The sequence below is a fragment of the Rhinatrema bivittatum genome, chromosome 6, assembly GCF_901001135.1.
Source record: "Rhinatrema bivittatum chromosome 6, aRhiBiv1.1, whole genome shotgun sequence".
In the NCBI taxonomy this organism is placed as follows: domain Eukaryota; kingdom Metazoa; phylum Chordata; class Amphibia; order Gymnophiona; family Rhinatrematidae; genus Rhinatrema; species Rhinatrema bivittatum.
Window position 1 is genome coordinate 130985191 of NC_042620.1, and position 16865 is coordinate 131002055.

The window sequence follows — 16865 nt, forward strand, 5'->3', positions numbered from 1 at the left end:
TAAAGTGCACCAATTTGTTAAAAGATGTTTCCAATTCAGAGCTTCCTTTCCTAAATGCTTCCAGGATTTACAGTAACAATAAAATATAAATCGGGGGGGGGGGGGGGGGGGGCTTGATTGCTTGTCATGCACAAAAGGAGCAGAGATCATTGATCACTATTGCCCAAGCAGTAGCAGGAAAACCCCCATTGGAGGTGAGGTTATGGCAAAAAGGGAAGCCACCGACGACAGGGGTGACACCTTTCTCCTGGTTGGTGTTAGAGGAAGTGGAGAGTTAGGCTAACAGGGGATATGTAAGTTTTTCAACACACTTTTTTTTGTTTAATAAACATTTTGGGCCAGGGATGGAGTGGAAAGAAATAAAGAGGGTGAAGAGGGAAGAGAATAACCAGACTGGAGCAAAACAGGGATGGACAAGGGCTGATTCCCTTTCACATTTTGCAGCAATCATATCCCTTGACCCAGAAGGACAAACTCTCCTACAATAAATTGGTTCATTATTTTTATTCAGAGAAGTTTCATTGGGAGTTGAAAAAAAGGGAAAACACTTTTTGTAAATTTCTGCAAGTTTAAAAGGCCTATATCCCGGATGTATGCGTTGCTGAATGAGGAAATGAGAGGGAAGGTGGCGTATCAACTAGCCTGAGAGGACAACCTGGGGGAAGACCTTGAAGAGGGGGAATGGGATCAGTGCTATGTGGCTGCTGGGCGAAGTTCAGTCTCAGCCCAAATAAAAGAAAATGGGTATAAACTCATGTATAGATGGGATCTGACTCCAGCTCAGCTATACAAAATGTCAATGACAAATTTTGGAAGGGAAGTGGGGCCAGAAATACTTTCTTCCATTTATGGTGGACTTGTCCCGAGGTGGCTAGGTTATGGGACAGAGTAATGTATCTTATAAAGGGAAGTGCTGGGGTTCTCAGTTCCTAAAGACCCTAAAATGTGTCCGTTAAGTATTTCCATAGGGTTGGGCACCGAGCCTCAGAAGCGTTTGATTACACAAAACGTAACAGCGGTTAGGTGCGAGATTGCTTATTGGTGGAGAAGACCTGAGCTGCCGTCCTTGGCTATTCGCTCCAGAATAAAGAGAGTTCAGTACATGGGGCAACTCACAGCTATGTAAAATGATAGATTGGATAAGTTTGGGAAAATATGGAAACCTTATTTGCAATGGAAGTGTAAAGGTCAGCACAGCTAGAATAAGGGATAGAGGGGTTAGTGGAAGGGTGGATATTGGGGAACAAGGAGGGTGTTTATAAGATGTACTGAATGTTTAGATTGTTCTCTCATGTTTATAGGGAGAACTAATAGGGGAAATACTTTGGCAGGTGGATATAGCTATTGTGACTGTGTGGTGTGGGATTTTCTTCTAATATGTTGCATCCAGATGGAGACTTATTAATTTGATAAAAGTTTATAGTGGATTGAACTATGTTGATTATTATCCTGTTACAGTTTTCAGCCTAATAAAATATGAATTACAAAAAAATATATCTATATATCTATCTGGAAGTACTTTAAAGCAACAGGATTAATTTGATTGATCCAAATTCTAATTTGTTTGTTTCAGTGCATAGATCATCCTCTTGATTTTTAGGCTTCCTTTTCTATTTTTTTTTTTTTTGCATAGATGTACCATTTATTAAAGCCATACCATTAATAAAATTAAAAAAAAAGAAATTCTATGAGTATAGCCTTCCTGGTTTATGCCTCAAATGTATGAAAGCGATGGCTCCATGGGGTACTTGTAAGGCCAGCAAAGCAGCACCCTGAATAATCCAATCCAAGCCAGCTCTATAGACTAATCCAGTAGTTCTCAACCTTTCTTCTGTCAGGATACAACTGATAGATGATGCTCACGTGTATGACACACTGAACACAATCATCATGGGGCTAAATGTAAACATATACTCTGTATCCACAGGAACCCAAACAATTGGGGTAGAGTAAAACTGGTTCAGCTCACCATACAAAAGAGGTATTCTGATTCTGGTGTCAACTCCGTAACAGCAAAAAAAACAAAACACTGCCTATACTACCAGACATTATAAAACAATAAAAACAAAAATTCAACATGTGTAGCAAATCTGTTATAGTATAGCAGCACTAACTCTGAAAACTCAAACAGCAATAGCCCTACCACTGAAAAGGCAGCAGTGCACCACCAATGCGTGTCCTATTGAGAAAACACAATAAGACTGATACAAATACCTACATGCTAGTAAAATACCTCATCACAGTCACACACATAGACCAGACCTTCACCAAATAAAAAAAATAAAAGGCCATAATTATAAATGCGGAGATAAAATAACTAGAATGTAAACTCCAAAAAGCCATTCTGCATGCAGGGCATAACTGAAGAGCTAGAAATACAAAGCTAGAAGACATGCACATTCCCAAAACTGACATAGTATGGCTCTTGCACCCCAACATTCTCCCCCATGCTCCTATCATCTTTCACTCCTCCCAATTACTCCCTTTCAATCACCCCCCCCCCCAAAAGACATCCCTGAAATCACACACCCCATCCTCTTCCCTGTGCTCCCTCTCTATACTGCTTGACTTTCTCTTCCCCCTGCCTGCCCAGCTACCCCCAATTCCCTCTTCCCACCCCTTACTGCTCAACAATCTACACACTCCCTCTCTTCCTGCCCAGGATTCCCAACCCCCACAAGTAATGCTGCTGCATCAGTAGCATCTCTTCCAGGCCCAGAAGAGCAGGAGTTGGTGATGTCTGGTCTGGAAAAGGAAGAAACAGTCTTCCAGTAGGCTGTAAGAGAGAAAAAGCAAGAGGAACCTCTTGTCAGGCTTGATAAAAGGAGAAGTCAACCAACTCCCAAATCAGGCTGATAAGAAACGATAGCCTCCTACTGGCCCTGCAACACACCTCCCTGGACCTTGCAACACACCAGTATGTCCTGTCACACCTGTTGAGAACCACTGGCCTAATCCATAAATACCCCAAACAGAATACATAACAAGAACTGATGATTCAGAATGATGAACACAGCCAGGTAGGACACTAATTTTGACCCAAGTTTTGATGGGAGCACTGCTAGTAAATTTGATGAATTAGACAGCATCGTTCAGGATCCTCCTTGTCATTTTGTGGGGGGGGGGGGGGGGGCACTTTCAAAATCATCACACACAAAAACCTGCACAGGAATTAAACACAAAATGACAAGGAGGATCCTGAACAATGCTGTTTAATTCATCAAATTTACTAGCAGTGCTCCTATCAAAACTTGGGTCAAAATTACTGCCATTGTAATTGAACGCAGCAGCAAATGCTAAATATCCATATCCAAGAGGATCACCATGCCATACTGTCCCAGATATGTGAGAAAAATATCTATCACATCAAGGAACATCCTTAAGGCCCATGGAAGAAAAGGGTTGCATGGTGATTCTAAGAACTAGTATCTTCACATGCAGCATTCTAACAAGAGAGGCTACCACCATACAAAATAAGGCAGAAAAATGTGTCCATGAAAATGAACTTTTACAGAAATTTCAGTTTTTTGTTTAGTTTCTGTATCTTATATAACAATCAAAAATCTAGTTTTCTGAGGCGCAAAGCTAAGGACCCGATCTACTAAACTTTCTCCCCATAGACACAGAATGGAAAAGCACCTCAGTGAGGTAGACCCTAAATACTATGTAAAATCCCACTGCAATATCTTAAGTACATTTCTCTCTGCTTGAAGCAGCACACAAAGGATTGTTGTGTTGTAGTAGTTTACTACTTAAAATGTACTAAAATATATATAAGCTACATGACTTTACACTTAATAGCAAAGACTGTCCTAGAAAATGGATTTCCCCTCCTTTCTCACATTACCAAAATAAAATATGGACCAACTGAAACCCTTCAGCTTAGTGCATAATCCTGCATAGACAATTTTTTTCCACAAGTGTCTAAACAAGTTGAGATGGTCAGCTGTTATAGCCTATGTGATGGGTGGAGAAGGACATGGACTTTGCGGAAGTGGCGGAGAGATGCATCTGGCTCAAAAATTAATATAGAACAAAAAAGAGGAAATGCATTAAACATAAAACAGTTTACATGTATAGTATTAAGGATTCCAATTTCTTCTTAACAGGGGCACTGTTAATCATAGGAATCCTAATGCACAACGAACAGAAAAATTCCTGACATTTGTTGGACACAGGATAATTTCAGAATAACCAGCAACTTAGGCAGTTCCACATTAAGAATCATAACCTACGATCCACCCAAGATGGCGCCGGCTGAGCTGACGGCGTGAATTCGGTTCAGTCTTGTTTCTACCTTTGAACTTTATTTCCTGTTGTAATACCACATTCAGCTAGCGGGCGAAGGAAAGCAGAGTTGCTTACCTGTAACAGGTGTTCTCACAGGACAGCAGGATGTTAGTCCTCACATATGGGTGACATCACAGGATGGAGCCCAATTACGGAACACTTTTGTCAGTTTCTAGAACATTGACTGGCACCTACTGGGCATGCCCAGCATGGCACTAACCCTGCATCCAGCAGGGGACCCCCTTCAGACTCGTCTTATAGTAAAAAGTACATGCGAAAAATAAAATAAGAAAACGTAAATGAACCCAACTCCGCGGGGTGGCGGGCATCCTGCTGTGCTGTGAGAACACCTGGTACAGGTAAGCAACTCTGCTTTCTCACAGGACAAGCAGGATGGTAGTCCTCACATATGGGCGAGTACCGAACTGAGGATGCCCGAGCAATGCACCCAAGACGTGCAACAGGCACAACAACAGGGTTGGAATTTGGTTAGAAGGGCATCCTGAACCCTGGATGGGTCGGTGGAAGGATGTTGGGAAGTTAAACTGAAAATAGGTTGCGCAGAACAGACTGGCCAAAGATGGAATCTTGTTTGTCAGCCTTATCTAAGCAACAATGAGCTGCAAAGGTATGGAGGGAGCTCCAGGTAGCAGCTTTACAAAAGTCAACAAGCAGCACCAAACGCAGGTGCACTACTGATGTTGCCATGGCCCTGATAGTGTGTGCTTTCACACAATCTTGTAGGGGAATGCCTGCTTGCTCGTAGCAGAAGGAGATACAGTCCGCCAACCAGGAGGAGAGGGGTTTGCTTTCCCACCGGTTTACCCAGTTTGATGATATCTAACGAGAGAAGCAATTGAGTGGATTTCCTGTGGGCTGATGTGCATTCCAGATAGAATGCTAGAGCATGCTTGCAGTCCAAGGAATGCAGAGCCTGTTCTCCTGGGCTTGAATGGGGCCTGGGAAAGAAGGTAGGTAGGATGATGGATTGATTGATATGAAATTCTGAGACTTCCTTTGGTAAACATTTAGGGTGAGTGCGGAGCACTACCCTGTCATGCAGAAGCTTAGTGTAAGGCAGGAAAGTAACTAATGCCTGCAACTCACTAACTCTGCAAGCGGATGTGATAGCGAGAAGAAAATCTACCTTCCAGGTGAGATAGCGGAGATCACAGGAGTGGAGAGGCTCAAAACGGAGGTTTCATGAGCCGTCCCAAAACCAAGTTAAGGTCCCAAGCAGGGGCCGGAGGGCGCAGTGGAGGTTTTAAGTGGAGCAAAACTCTCATGAAGTGTGATACTAAGGGTTGTGTTGAAATAGAGACATCTCCCACGCCCTTATGGAATGCAGCTACCACGCTGATATGCACCCTGATAGAGGAAGTTTTCAGGCCTGACTGACAGGTGCCAGAGATAGTCCAGAAACTTTGCAGTGGAACAAGTGAAGGGGTCTATGGACATGGAAGTGCACCAGACCGTAAACCTCTTCCATTTAGAGCAGTAAGACCTTCTCGTGGAAGGCTTTCGTGAAGCCACCAGGACTCGGGACACCGATTCTGAAAGGTTAAGTGGTTGGAGAATTAACCTTTCAACATCCAGGCAGTCAGAGATACGGCCTGGAGGTTGGGGTGGCACAGATTCCAGTCGTTCTGAGTTATCAGAAGGGGATCCTTCCCTAGAGGAATGTGCCGGCATACTGAGGATTGGAAACCACACCTGGTGTGGCCAGTGAGGGGCTATCAATCATTAAGCCCTTGTCCTTTCGTAGCTTCACAAGAGTCTTTGATTTGAGTGGAAGTGGAGGGTACACATTAAGGAGACCGTTGGCCCACGAGAGGGAGAAAGAGTCCCTCAGTTGCGAGTGGCAGCTGCGAGTTAGAGAGCAGAAGTTTTCTGCTTTGCAGTTGTGGACTGATGCAAAGAGGTCTATATGAGGGTAACCCCAACACTGGAATATTGCGTCCGCTACCGTGGGGTTGAGAGACCACTCCTGCGGATGAAACGTGCGACTCAACTTGTCCGCCAACACATTGTCCACTCCCGGCAAGTAGGTAGCTCTGAGGCACATCGAGTGGGAAAGGGTCCACGCCCATATCTGTGCAGCTTCCTGACACAGAAGGTAGGAGCCCGTTTCCCCTTGCTTGTTGATGTACCACATTGCCACCTGATTGTAGTTTGAATCAGAATGGCCTTGTTAGAGAGGCAATCCTGAAAAACTGAGGCCATATCTGATCGCCCGAAGCTCCAGGAAGTTTATCTGATGTTTGGCTTCCTCTGGAGACCAGGTTCCCTGAGTCTGCAGGCCGTCAACATGAGCACCCCCACCCTAGGTTGGAGGCGTCTGTTGTCAAGGTAATTTGTGAGGTTCTGGAGCCTGAAATGGAAGACCCAGAAGCAAATTGGAATGTTGCATCCACCAGGCTAGCGACTGGAGGAGCTGTGTGGTAACTTGGACAATGCTGGACAATGGCTGACAAGCTTGAACCCACTGGGATTTTAAGGTCCACTACATTACTCTCATGGCGAGGCGGGCCATCGGAGTGACATGCACCGAGGACACCATGTGACCCAAAAGTATAAGGAAGGGACGAGCAGTTGAACATTCTTGAGTCTGTAAGTGATGCGCCAGAGAGGTCAGGGTGAAAGCCCGATCCTGAGGTAGGAAGGCTTTTGCCTGTATAGTGTTTAGGTCAGTCCCTATAAAGGATAGGGTCTGGGATAATTGACCAGGAACCCTAGGGAGATCAGGTTATGGAGAGTAAGACGCAAGGACGCCCATGCAGCTTGTTGATCGGAGCCCTATCAACCAATCGTTGAGATAAGGGTAGACATGGACACCTTGACTCTTGAGGAAGGCTGTGACCACCACGAGACACTTGGTAAAGACTCGCGGACCAGATGCTAGGCCGAATGGTAGTACACGGTACTGAAAGTGACGAGGGCCGACCAGGAATCGCAGGAATTTGCAATGAGACTGTGTAATGGAGACATGTGTGTATGCATCTTGGAGATCTAGATAGCAAAGCCAAATCTCTTTGCAGAAGGGGGAAGTAGAGAACCCAAGGTTACCATCTTAAACTTCTCCCTTTGTAGATACTTGTTTAAGGCGCGAAGGTCCTGACTTTTTTGGTATTAGGAAATACCGGGAATAGAACCCCTGGCCCTGTTGGGAGAGGGGCACTGGTTCTATTGCCCGGGATTCGAGGAGAGTAGAGACCTCCTGCTCTAGAAGAGGTGGGGATTCCTCCGGTACAGTCAGGAAGTTGAGGCGGTAACCTTGAGTGACAACCGCTACCACCCACTGATCTGTGGTGATCGTGTGCCAAATGTTGGTGAAGTGGCACAACCGACCGCCGACCGGTACGGATGGAAGGGAGGTTGGCATATGCTCTCCAGGAAGGAGTCAAAATCCTGACACTGGTCCCGGCTGAGGAGCTGGCTGGGCTTTCTGAGGCTGGGATTGCCTGGACTGACCTTTTTGGTAAGGTCTAGAAGGGCGACCTTGGGAAGACTGAGAATAGTATCTTCTTGGCTTGTAGGCCGGCCACTCAGAGCCTCACCTAAATGTCCTCTTAGAGGTGGACGAGAACTCAGCAGGCACAGAAGAAGTTGATGCAGCGTTTCATGGTGGTCCTTTAGCTGTGCCACAGTCTCCTGGATTTTATCCCCGAAGAGATTATCACCAGCACAAGGCAGGTCTCCCAACCTGTCCTGTACCTCTGGTCTGAGGTCTTCAACCAGGCCCACCTTCTTGCACTAATCTCCACTGCTGACACCCGAGAGGCAGTGTCAAATATGTTGTCCGCAGCGCGGACCTCATGCTTGCCAGCATCTAGGACTTTTTGAGCCAGAACATTAAGTTGGTCCTGAAATTGTTCAGGTAAAGATTCAGAGAAATCCTGGATCTTCTTAAACAGGTCTCTGTTATACTGGGTCATGTATAACTGGTAGGAGGCAATGTGAGAAATAAGAATTGAGCCATGGAAGACCCGCCTGCCAAATGCATCCACGGATTTCTGTTCCTTCCCTGGAGGTATGAGGTTTGGAACGCCGTGCCTTCTTCTGGGCTGATTCCACAACCACAGAATGATTATCTAGTTGTGATTTTTGAAATCCAGGAGCCGATTGCACGAGATAGGTGGCATGTCTTACGGTTGACAGGTGGAACCGAACCTGGGTGCTCCCAATTCCTCTTTAGTAGATCAATAAGGATTTCATGAATAGGAATAGACGATTTCCTTAGGGGCAACAAGAAACTGGAAGACTTCCAGAGTCCTCTTCCGTCTGAAGTTGAAAAGGAATTGTCTCAGACATTTCTTTGATGAAATTAATAAAGGACAAAGCCTCTGGTGGAAAATGCCTTCTTTCATCAGGGGGAGAGGGCTCTGAAGGTAGATCATCTGTATCTTGGGAAGTATCATCGATCCAAGGATCATAAGGATAATCACCAGCTCCCATAGGATCTTCAGAGGGGAGCAATGGTGTTAATCCTGAAGGACCAGGCTGAGGCATCGAAGATGGCACCGGAGCAACCTGCGACATTGATGGACGAGTTGGTGGCAAAATCCCAGATGGCGGTATGGATATTGGTGTTTCTTCATCTTCCGATGACAAAGGTAGAGTGGAAGGTAGTGGACATACTGGTGTCCTCTGATCCACCGGAGAAAGGGCACCAATCAACGCATCCAGTCTTCCCAAAAGCTGTGCGAGCGCCATGGGAATCGAATCTGTGACCGGCACGGGCACTGGTATCGGCATCAATGGAGGCTGGAAGCCCTGCAGTGCTTTACCAATATCCTCTGATCCAATTCCTCGTGGAAGCCTGGGGTGTGAACCCCAGCTCCGGAGTAGGAGGGCAGCAATGGCGTAGCCGGAGGGTCCCACCGGTGAAAGTGGAGTCGTGACTCCCGGCACCACTGAAGGTGGGGGAACGCCTCGGTGACCCGGTCACAGAAGAGGATGGGGCCTTTTCTGGATGGGGTTTATCGGTGGCTCTGCCAACGCCGATGCCGAGGGCCTTGCTTGGATCAGTGGGCTGAGCCTTCAGATGATGGTGTTGACGCTTTTCTCGATGTTCTGCTCGGTCTTTCTCCTGAGGGTGATGAGAAGGAAGTCGGCACCTTTGGAGTCGTCGACACCAGTCGGGAAGCCGCAGCGTACCATTGCTGATGAGAGGTCGATGGTACCGGCTCAGACGAAGTCGACGGAGTCGGAGGTTTCGACTGAAAAAAACTCCATTTTTTCTGAGTGGGCTTTACAGCACTTCGGCGTCATTTGGGCACATTTGGTGCAATTTAGGATATCATGGTCAGACCCCAAACATAATACACAAGCCCCATGCGGGTCTGTGATTGACATTGTCAGAGGACAGTTGGGGCACAGACGAAAACCCGATGCCATGACCAACAAAAATTTAGCCGAGGTGCGGTTGATGACCGGTAGGCCCCAAAGGGGAAACTCAACGGGAATCGATCGCAAACTATGGTAAAGCCTTACCTTTCGACTGCGGACATGGATATTGATAGGGGGACCCCTATGGGGTGAAAAGTTTTTTGAAAATTTTTAAAGAAGTTCCGTGAGGAAAATTCCTGTCAGGAATCTCAAGAGAGCTCCTTAACCCGTGTGGCTACTGCTGCGCAGAAAAAAAAAGACTGAAGGGGGACCCCTGCTGGATGCAGCGTTAGTGCCATGCTGGGCATGCCCCCTAGGTGCCAGTCAAAGTTCTAAAAATTTTGACAAAAATGTTCCGTGATTGGGCTCCATCCTGGATGTCACCCATATGTGAGGAATGCCATCCTGCTTGTCCTGTGAGAAAGAGCTTACCCCGCAGCTCCTCCGGATCCCCACTTTCGGGACCAATGGACACTCACATCCTGCGTATGTGAAAATCAGGTGAATCGTCCTTGGAGATGGAGGCAGCAAAGGCTTTAGCTGCCCACTTTCTGGACTCTCTAACATCTCTTTCCCTGATAGACAGAGATCCTCTGGCATACCCAGCTGCTATCAGAGACCACAAACACCTGTTGGCCGGGGCTCCTGTTGCCTTGGAGCAATCCCTTGCTGAAGTGGGGTCAGGAGACGCTGGAACCTCTGAGGGTGGTGCCATTGGTGGCCCTGTTGGGGGCTTGGTCGGACTTCCTACTGGAGAGTTTGAGATGCAGGAGGAACTCTCTCAAGTTAACCTACATACTCCTTTGAGAGAGATTGAAGTCCCAATTCTGGTAAGACCTCAAAATATTATCTTAGAAAACATTTGGGACGCTATAACTAATTTAGGAAGTTATATTTCTCAACAGTTGAATCCTATCATTCAAAGAATTAATCTGGTAGAGAATAAAATTTCCAAACTGGAACAGTTTAAAATAAAATTCAGGAAGACATAGTAAATGTACAGCAAGATTCTCAAAATGTTGCTAATGTTCAAGAATATTGGATTAAGGAAAACTCTTCCTTACAGTTCAAGATTGAAAATTTAGAGAATATAACTCGAAGTAGAAATCTGCCCTTCATAAACTTCCCTAAACTCCCTCAGGTGGGAGCTAAAGATATGTTTAAGAAATATCTGGTTGAACACTTTAAAATTCCCGATGAAGCCGTTCCTCCTACCTCTAAGATTTTCTACTTGCCTCCATATAGAAGACAAGAACAGGACAAAAAAGGTTTGGACATTTTATCTTCTAATTTGGACATTTCTACTCTACTAGATTCATCAGATACAGTCCTAGCTCTACCTGCCACCATGGTAATCACCTTTGTTTTTGAAACAGATCAGGAATGGGTCCTTCATCTTTTCTTTAAGCATCGATTGCAACCATTTCTTCAAATGAAAGTCAGAGTCTATTCTGTCGTTTCCCGTCAGACCCAGAAGAAAAAAAGACGTCAGTTTGTCTTGATACATTTGAGAGTTTTGCAAATAGAGCAACATTTACCTTAAAATTTCTATGTAAATGCATAGTTAAAATATAAGGATTTAAGTTATATAATTTTTGTTCCTTTTCAACTTTCCACATTCCTATGTGATAAACCATTGCTTCAATCTGTTGGTGCTGAGACTGCCCCTCCTGACTCTCCATTAGTAGGTTGATATCTGTCCTTAACTTAGAATCTGTAGTCACTTAGCTTTATAACATTTCCTTTTTCTTGTTACTAGTATGATAATTTCCTATTTTGTCATCTGGTGGATCCTGAATAGTGGACTTAATGGAGCTAGTTATAAATACTAAATGGCTATGTTATATATTATTATTTCTTCATTATTTGTACTATGCTCTTTTGCTTCTCAAGATTGTATGTCTTGTAAATGTTTTTGAAAAGCAATAGAGAATTAAAAACAATATCATAACCTACATTTATATAACCACCTGTCATTAAAACAATGCACTATCTTTTACAAGCTGAGCTGTGACTATAAACTGTTTTGTATCCTTGACATGATCTTAAAAAAGGAGTGAAAAGAACGTTATACCTAACATACATGACACTGGCTAGAGCTCACAAGGCAGGGTTTATTCTCCACAAAATAAAAATTGAGTGACCAAGATGTCAAGCGAGATTCTTATCTATACAGAAAGGGTTTGAGTACCAGCATTTTCAGGAGTCATACTTCCTCTTACAAAAACCATACACTCAACAATTCTTCCGGCCACAATGCCACATTACCACTTATGATGTTAACAACTTTCCTCTTGCAAATAATTTTCTTAGTTCTCGAAGTACCATTTCCTCATATTCATGTCAACCAAAGCAAATACACACTTGATAACTACCTAAAACCTGTATATAAAAGCTAGGAAAAGGAAATCAATTTGTGTTTCATCTGGAGTACAAAGTTAGTTTCTCAAAGTCTAAAAACTAGCCAAGTTTCAATTTAAATTTTAAAATTACTGAAGCATGTCAAATGGCAAGAGAGACCACTGGATTTACTTACTGTGTCCCCAAAATACCCAGCAATTATTCAAAAGCACAAGGTGAAAACATAAAAATTTAAATCACCCATGCGTTCAAATGTTTTAAATTAATTCCAGAGGAAAAATGACTTCAGATGCGAAATCTAAAGCGATACAGCTTTTGAAATGGTTTTAAATTGTAAAATCATTAGTCATAAAAAAAAGACCTCTGTGTATAGCATGAACAGTGCCACTTGTGAACATGTGCAGGAAAATGTTATATATTTTTATCTTTGTGCAATCCCACTGTTTTATTTTCTTCAACTTATGTATTACATGTTCCAAATTAAAAAAAAAGAACAAAGCTTTGCACAGTAAATCATGAGAGCAAACTTCGAGAGAAAAAAAAAAAACCCAATACAAATAGGAAGAAAAAAAACTTCCTTTCATTACTTAGTTCATTAACCTAGGAGAGGAAAAGGTAAAGAGAGGAGAAACAAATATGAAGATTTCAAATTAAGAAATGGAAATAAGCATTACTCCACTTCAGTATTCAAAATGAACAGTAATTATCACTCAAAACTTCAGGTAATTAGAGAGTCTAATTCCCAACTCTAGCATCCAAAATTTCCCTAAATTGTTCAGGCAAAAAAAAAAAAAAATCTAAATTCAACTTTACAACACATTTGCAAGAATATCTGAGAAGAAAGGAAAGGACAAAAGCTAAAACCTCCTGATGCATCCCTAAAAAACCCTTTCCTCCTTACTTGAGTAGTTTTGGCAAAGTCCAGATAAATCCTGATGGGGCACACTAAAAAATCCACATTCATGTGTGTGAAATACTTTTTCATTACTAAGCTTATATCTTGAATAAAGAAAACAATTAATGTGGCCCTCTCAATAATCTCTGATTTAAATGATTCCAAAAAAGCTGTTAGGTAAAAAGTTTAGGCTTTTGGATTGATTCCAAACTGCATTTCCAACATCAAATTAAGGCGATCATTAGATCTGGCTTCCTTAAGCTGTATATGCTTCGCAGTCTAAAGCCTTTGCTCAATCCTGGTGACTTTCATTCAGAGGCTCAAGCTGTCCTCCCTCAACTACTGTAACTTGGTTTATTTGGGTCTTTCAGCTGTGGCCTTGAAGCACTTGAGCTTTTGCAAAATGCAGCTGCAAGGCTGATCGCAGGTACGAGCTTACTCAACCATATTTTCCCAGTTCTTTTTGACTTGCACTGGCTTGCAGTCCAGTGGAGAAAAAAGTATAAAATCTCTGTAATGGTCATCCCACCCGTAATTTGAGATCCAAAATAGAGGGCTGCTTTAGGTACCATCACACAAATTGTCACAGCTTCACGAGACGAGAGAGAACTTTCTCCAATACAGCTCCACAATTCTGGAACTCCTTACCCGCAAAGTTGAGGCTCAAGACGAATACTAAGACCTTCAGAGCCGGGCTTAAGACCTATTTCTTTAATTTGGCCTTTGCACGATTACGGTGTCTTTCTCGATTAATTTAAAGCTGATATGATGATCAGTTGCCTTTAAAGTGGTTTTACTTTAACTTATTTTGTCTTTGTACTATCTCAATTGTGTATGTTTTTACTGTAAATTGCCTAGAGTCTTGTACAATTTGACAATTCATAAATTTTAATAAACTGTATTCACATCTGCTCAGATGGTACCTGTAAAACTTCAAGGAAATATTTCCTCAAAGTTAAGAGGATGTTCTCCAATGACCATGGGGAAATTACTCAATCTTAAATTTAGATGACGAAGTAGGTTTTTCCATGTTCACCATTCTTTGGGTTAGGAAAGCCCACTCCCAAATTATAGCCAAATTCACATTTTGAACTTCTTTCGCATCCTCAATATTTTGGAATCTTCCTACATGTTCCTGAAAAATGTTGGTCTTGTACAACCATATCCAATCTTTAAAAAACAACCTCCACATTATAAGAATAAACCATGCAGGACTGGGAAAAATTAGTGACTTAGTCTGATAAAACGATGAGTGTCACCACCGCAGGTTTGATAAATCAGTAAAGGAATGAATTGCTCCCTTGACTCACCATCTTCTTGAGCTGCTGATCCAGGAAAGCCCAAAAGAGCTCCACCATTAGCCTCCACGATAATGTCCTCACGCAGGAAAGAAGAATTAGAGTAACCCAGGAATGGTGCTGACAGCCCCCTCCATTTGGTAACTACAGTGAGATTATCACCGAGCACAGAGGCCAAAACCTCGCCAACTTGCTGGGCAGTGTGCAATGGTAAAAGTCTGTCCAGCAGCTGAGTGAAACAGGGCTCCTCTCTCTGTTTCACCAATGGGGCTCAATGTCCATGCTATAGAAGAGGACGACGCAAACTCCATGATAGACCACTTAACCAGGGAGGGGGGGAGAGGGGGGTGTCAGAGGGAAACACTCTAACCCTTCCCTCTCTCTGATGGCATCTTCAAAAAGGTAAGGAATCAAAGATTCAAATTCCACACTTGAGCTGCTTCTAGCTTATGTCACCATTTGGAATCTCCCCCCCACAAGCTGTTTTATTTTAAGCAAAAAGCAATTTTCATATTGTCTTTATGCAATCTTGCTATCTGTTTTGAACAATGTGCAAAATTAGCTGGTACACTTAGAAATTCCAACTTTTAAGTTCCAACGCTGAGCGGTTTGCCCAAAAGGGCTACCTCAGGGAATCACTGGCATTGCTTAAGTGTACAATTATTTAGTTGCGACATTCACATCTACATTCCACTCCCAACAAAAATGGCCAAAACTGAAGTATAACCATCATAAAACATAACAGTGATGCTGTATGTTAAGGACAAGCAGAACAGAGTTTTTACCTTTTGCAAGAAAACAAATATAAATATAAGACGGCTGGGGAACATATGCATTTACATAGGTGAAATCTGTCTCAAACCAGATTTCAATGATTTGAGTAAATATATTCAATAATCAAACTAAGAAATTTATGAACATTAAATGTGAGAACTTTTAAAAAGTTTTAAAATCTTTCCAATAGGTAAAAAAAAAAAACTATAAGAAAAATCTTTTAGCCTTCATTTCTACAAAAGTAATGTCACTTTTCCAGTGAAATCTTGCCCAACAGTAAACAATACTAATCTCTAGTTATATCCTATGACAGATTCAAGTTTGTCCAGACTACAACTACCCTTTCCTCCACACAAAAATGAGAAAAATAAGTTACTATTCTTTGGCTGATGGTGAAAACCCAAAACTGCACAGCTAAACATCTTCTTAGAGTTTGCAGCCTTCCCTACATCGCCCTATGGCAGGAACATGTACATTAGAGGAGAGTAATTTGAATTTTTTTCAGAATGGGTGACAACTCCTACACACGTGCATACAAAATCAAAAAAAGATCATGGATGGATATGGACAAATACTCGACAAAAATATTTTCACTGCTCAATTAAAATTCCACTCATTCATTCAAGCAGGCATTCGCCAAGGTAGGACATTCTGAGGTGACAAACAGAACCACCGTCAACATCAGTACTAATTCGTTTCTCCTATCACTAAAACGCGACGGAGGTTGGCAGGGAACTAGAAACTGTTAGCAAGGTCTGCAGCAAATCTACCTTTCACAGGCATGTTTAGTTGTTTACAATATTGATCAGAAGAGAAGATGAAGTGTACAAATGCGAATCCCCTCATCAGCAACACCCTGGGAGAGTGGGCAGCAGTCACGACAGCTCCTAGTGACCAGGAATCCCGGAAACTGAAAGGGCCCCGGAATGACGAGTTGATAGGGCCCCCACCCCTTCCAGCCACCCATTCTCAACCAACCAACCAGCCAGCCCGATTATGCCTTTTCCTGCGCCCATCGTCTTCCCCGAGAGATCAGGCCCTTCCCCCGCCAGTCCCCCAAAGCTATGCTCCCTACGGGCTGCACTGTATTCCCCGGCGGGCCGGGCCCAGCGGAAGCCACGGCTTCCCCTACCCCCCGACGCATTTCTCAGCCTCCCCTCGCTTCCACCGCCGCCCCCTCGTTACCTTCTTGATGTTGTACAGGCGGGTCAGCATCCCGACGCCCCGGTCGTTTAGAATGGTGAGTTTCTCCGCCAGCTTCTGCTGGCTAGGCTGCAGAACCGAGCGCGACATACCGCCCCGACAGCGCCGAGCGGGGGAACGCCCGGGAGTCCGCCGCTGGGCTCGGAAGGCTGAGGAGGAGGAGGGGGGGGGGGGGGGGTGGGGAAGGGAAGAGAGAGATACAGAAAGCAGGCGGTTCACGAGCGCCGGGAGCCCCGGAAGCGCGCAGCCAAAATACACCGCAGCGTCAACCCCCACCACCGGTACCGCTTCCTGCCTGCTACCACAGCGGCGTCTCCACTCCAACCACCACCGCCGCCGCCAGCCACTGCTCACTCCCACTCCCCAGCTGTCCTAGGCGTGGCCTACGTCAGCCGCGGCCCAAAGCGAGGCGGTTTCCCGCCGCCACCGCGCACGCGCCGGCTTCTCGCGCCCCCTCTCGGTCCCTGCAGAAGAGGATGAGGTTAGAGGGAGAAGGCACAGCTTTTCCGGTCTTGGTCATCCTGATAGAGAAGGGGCTAGAATCCTCTGTTGGCCTCGCACGTTTCGCTGGGACGGGCCTTTAGGAAGGGATAAATCGGCTTTGGCCATTGAAAGACTTGGACTGAGCCGCCTTTTACCTTATGACATGGAGCCAG

The 16865-nt window shown here is 44.2% G+C and overlaps 1 protein-coding gene across 7 annotated transcripts in view; it reads right to left on the reverse strand.

Moving 5' to 3' along the window:
* NCKAP1 (NCK associated protein 1) overlaps window positions 1-16610 on the reverse strand; it is a 349694-nt gene extending 333084 nt beyond the window's left edge. Inside the window, exons 1-2 of one of the 7 annotated variants that reach the window (XM_029605946.1) lie at window positions 16192-16603; window positions 11038-11129 (exon numbers count right to left, since the gene is read on the reverse strand). Coding sequence is in view for 6 of the 7 variants with exons in the window: in XM_029605940.1 (XP_029461800.1) it covers window positions 16192-16299 (108 nt within the window). In the remaining variant the exon portion in view is untranslated. Of the gene's footprint in view, window positions 1-11037; window positions 11130-14244; window positions 15098-16191 lie in introns of those variants that run through there. The other 6 variants (XM_029605940.1, XM_029605939.1, XM_029605941.1 and 3 more) reach the window with 6 other exon arrangements.
* Between the last annotated feature and the right edge of the window lie 255 nt (window positions 16611-16865).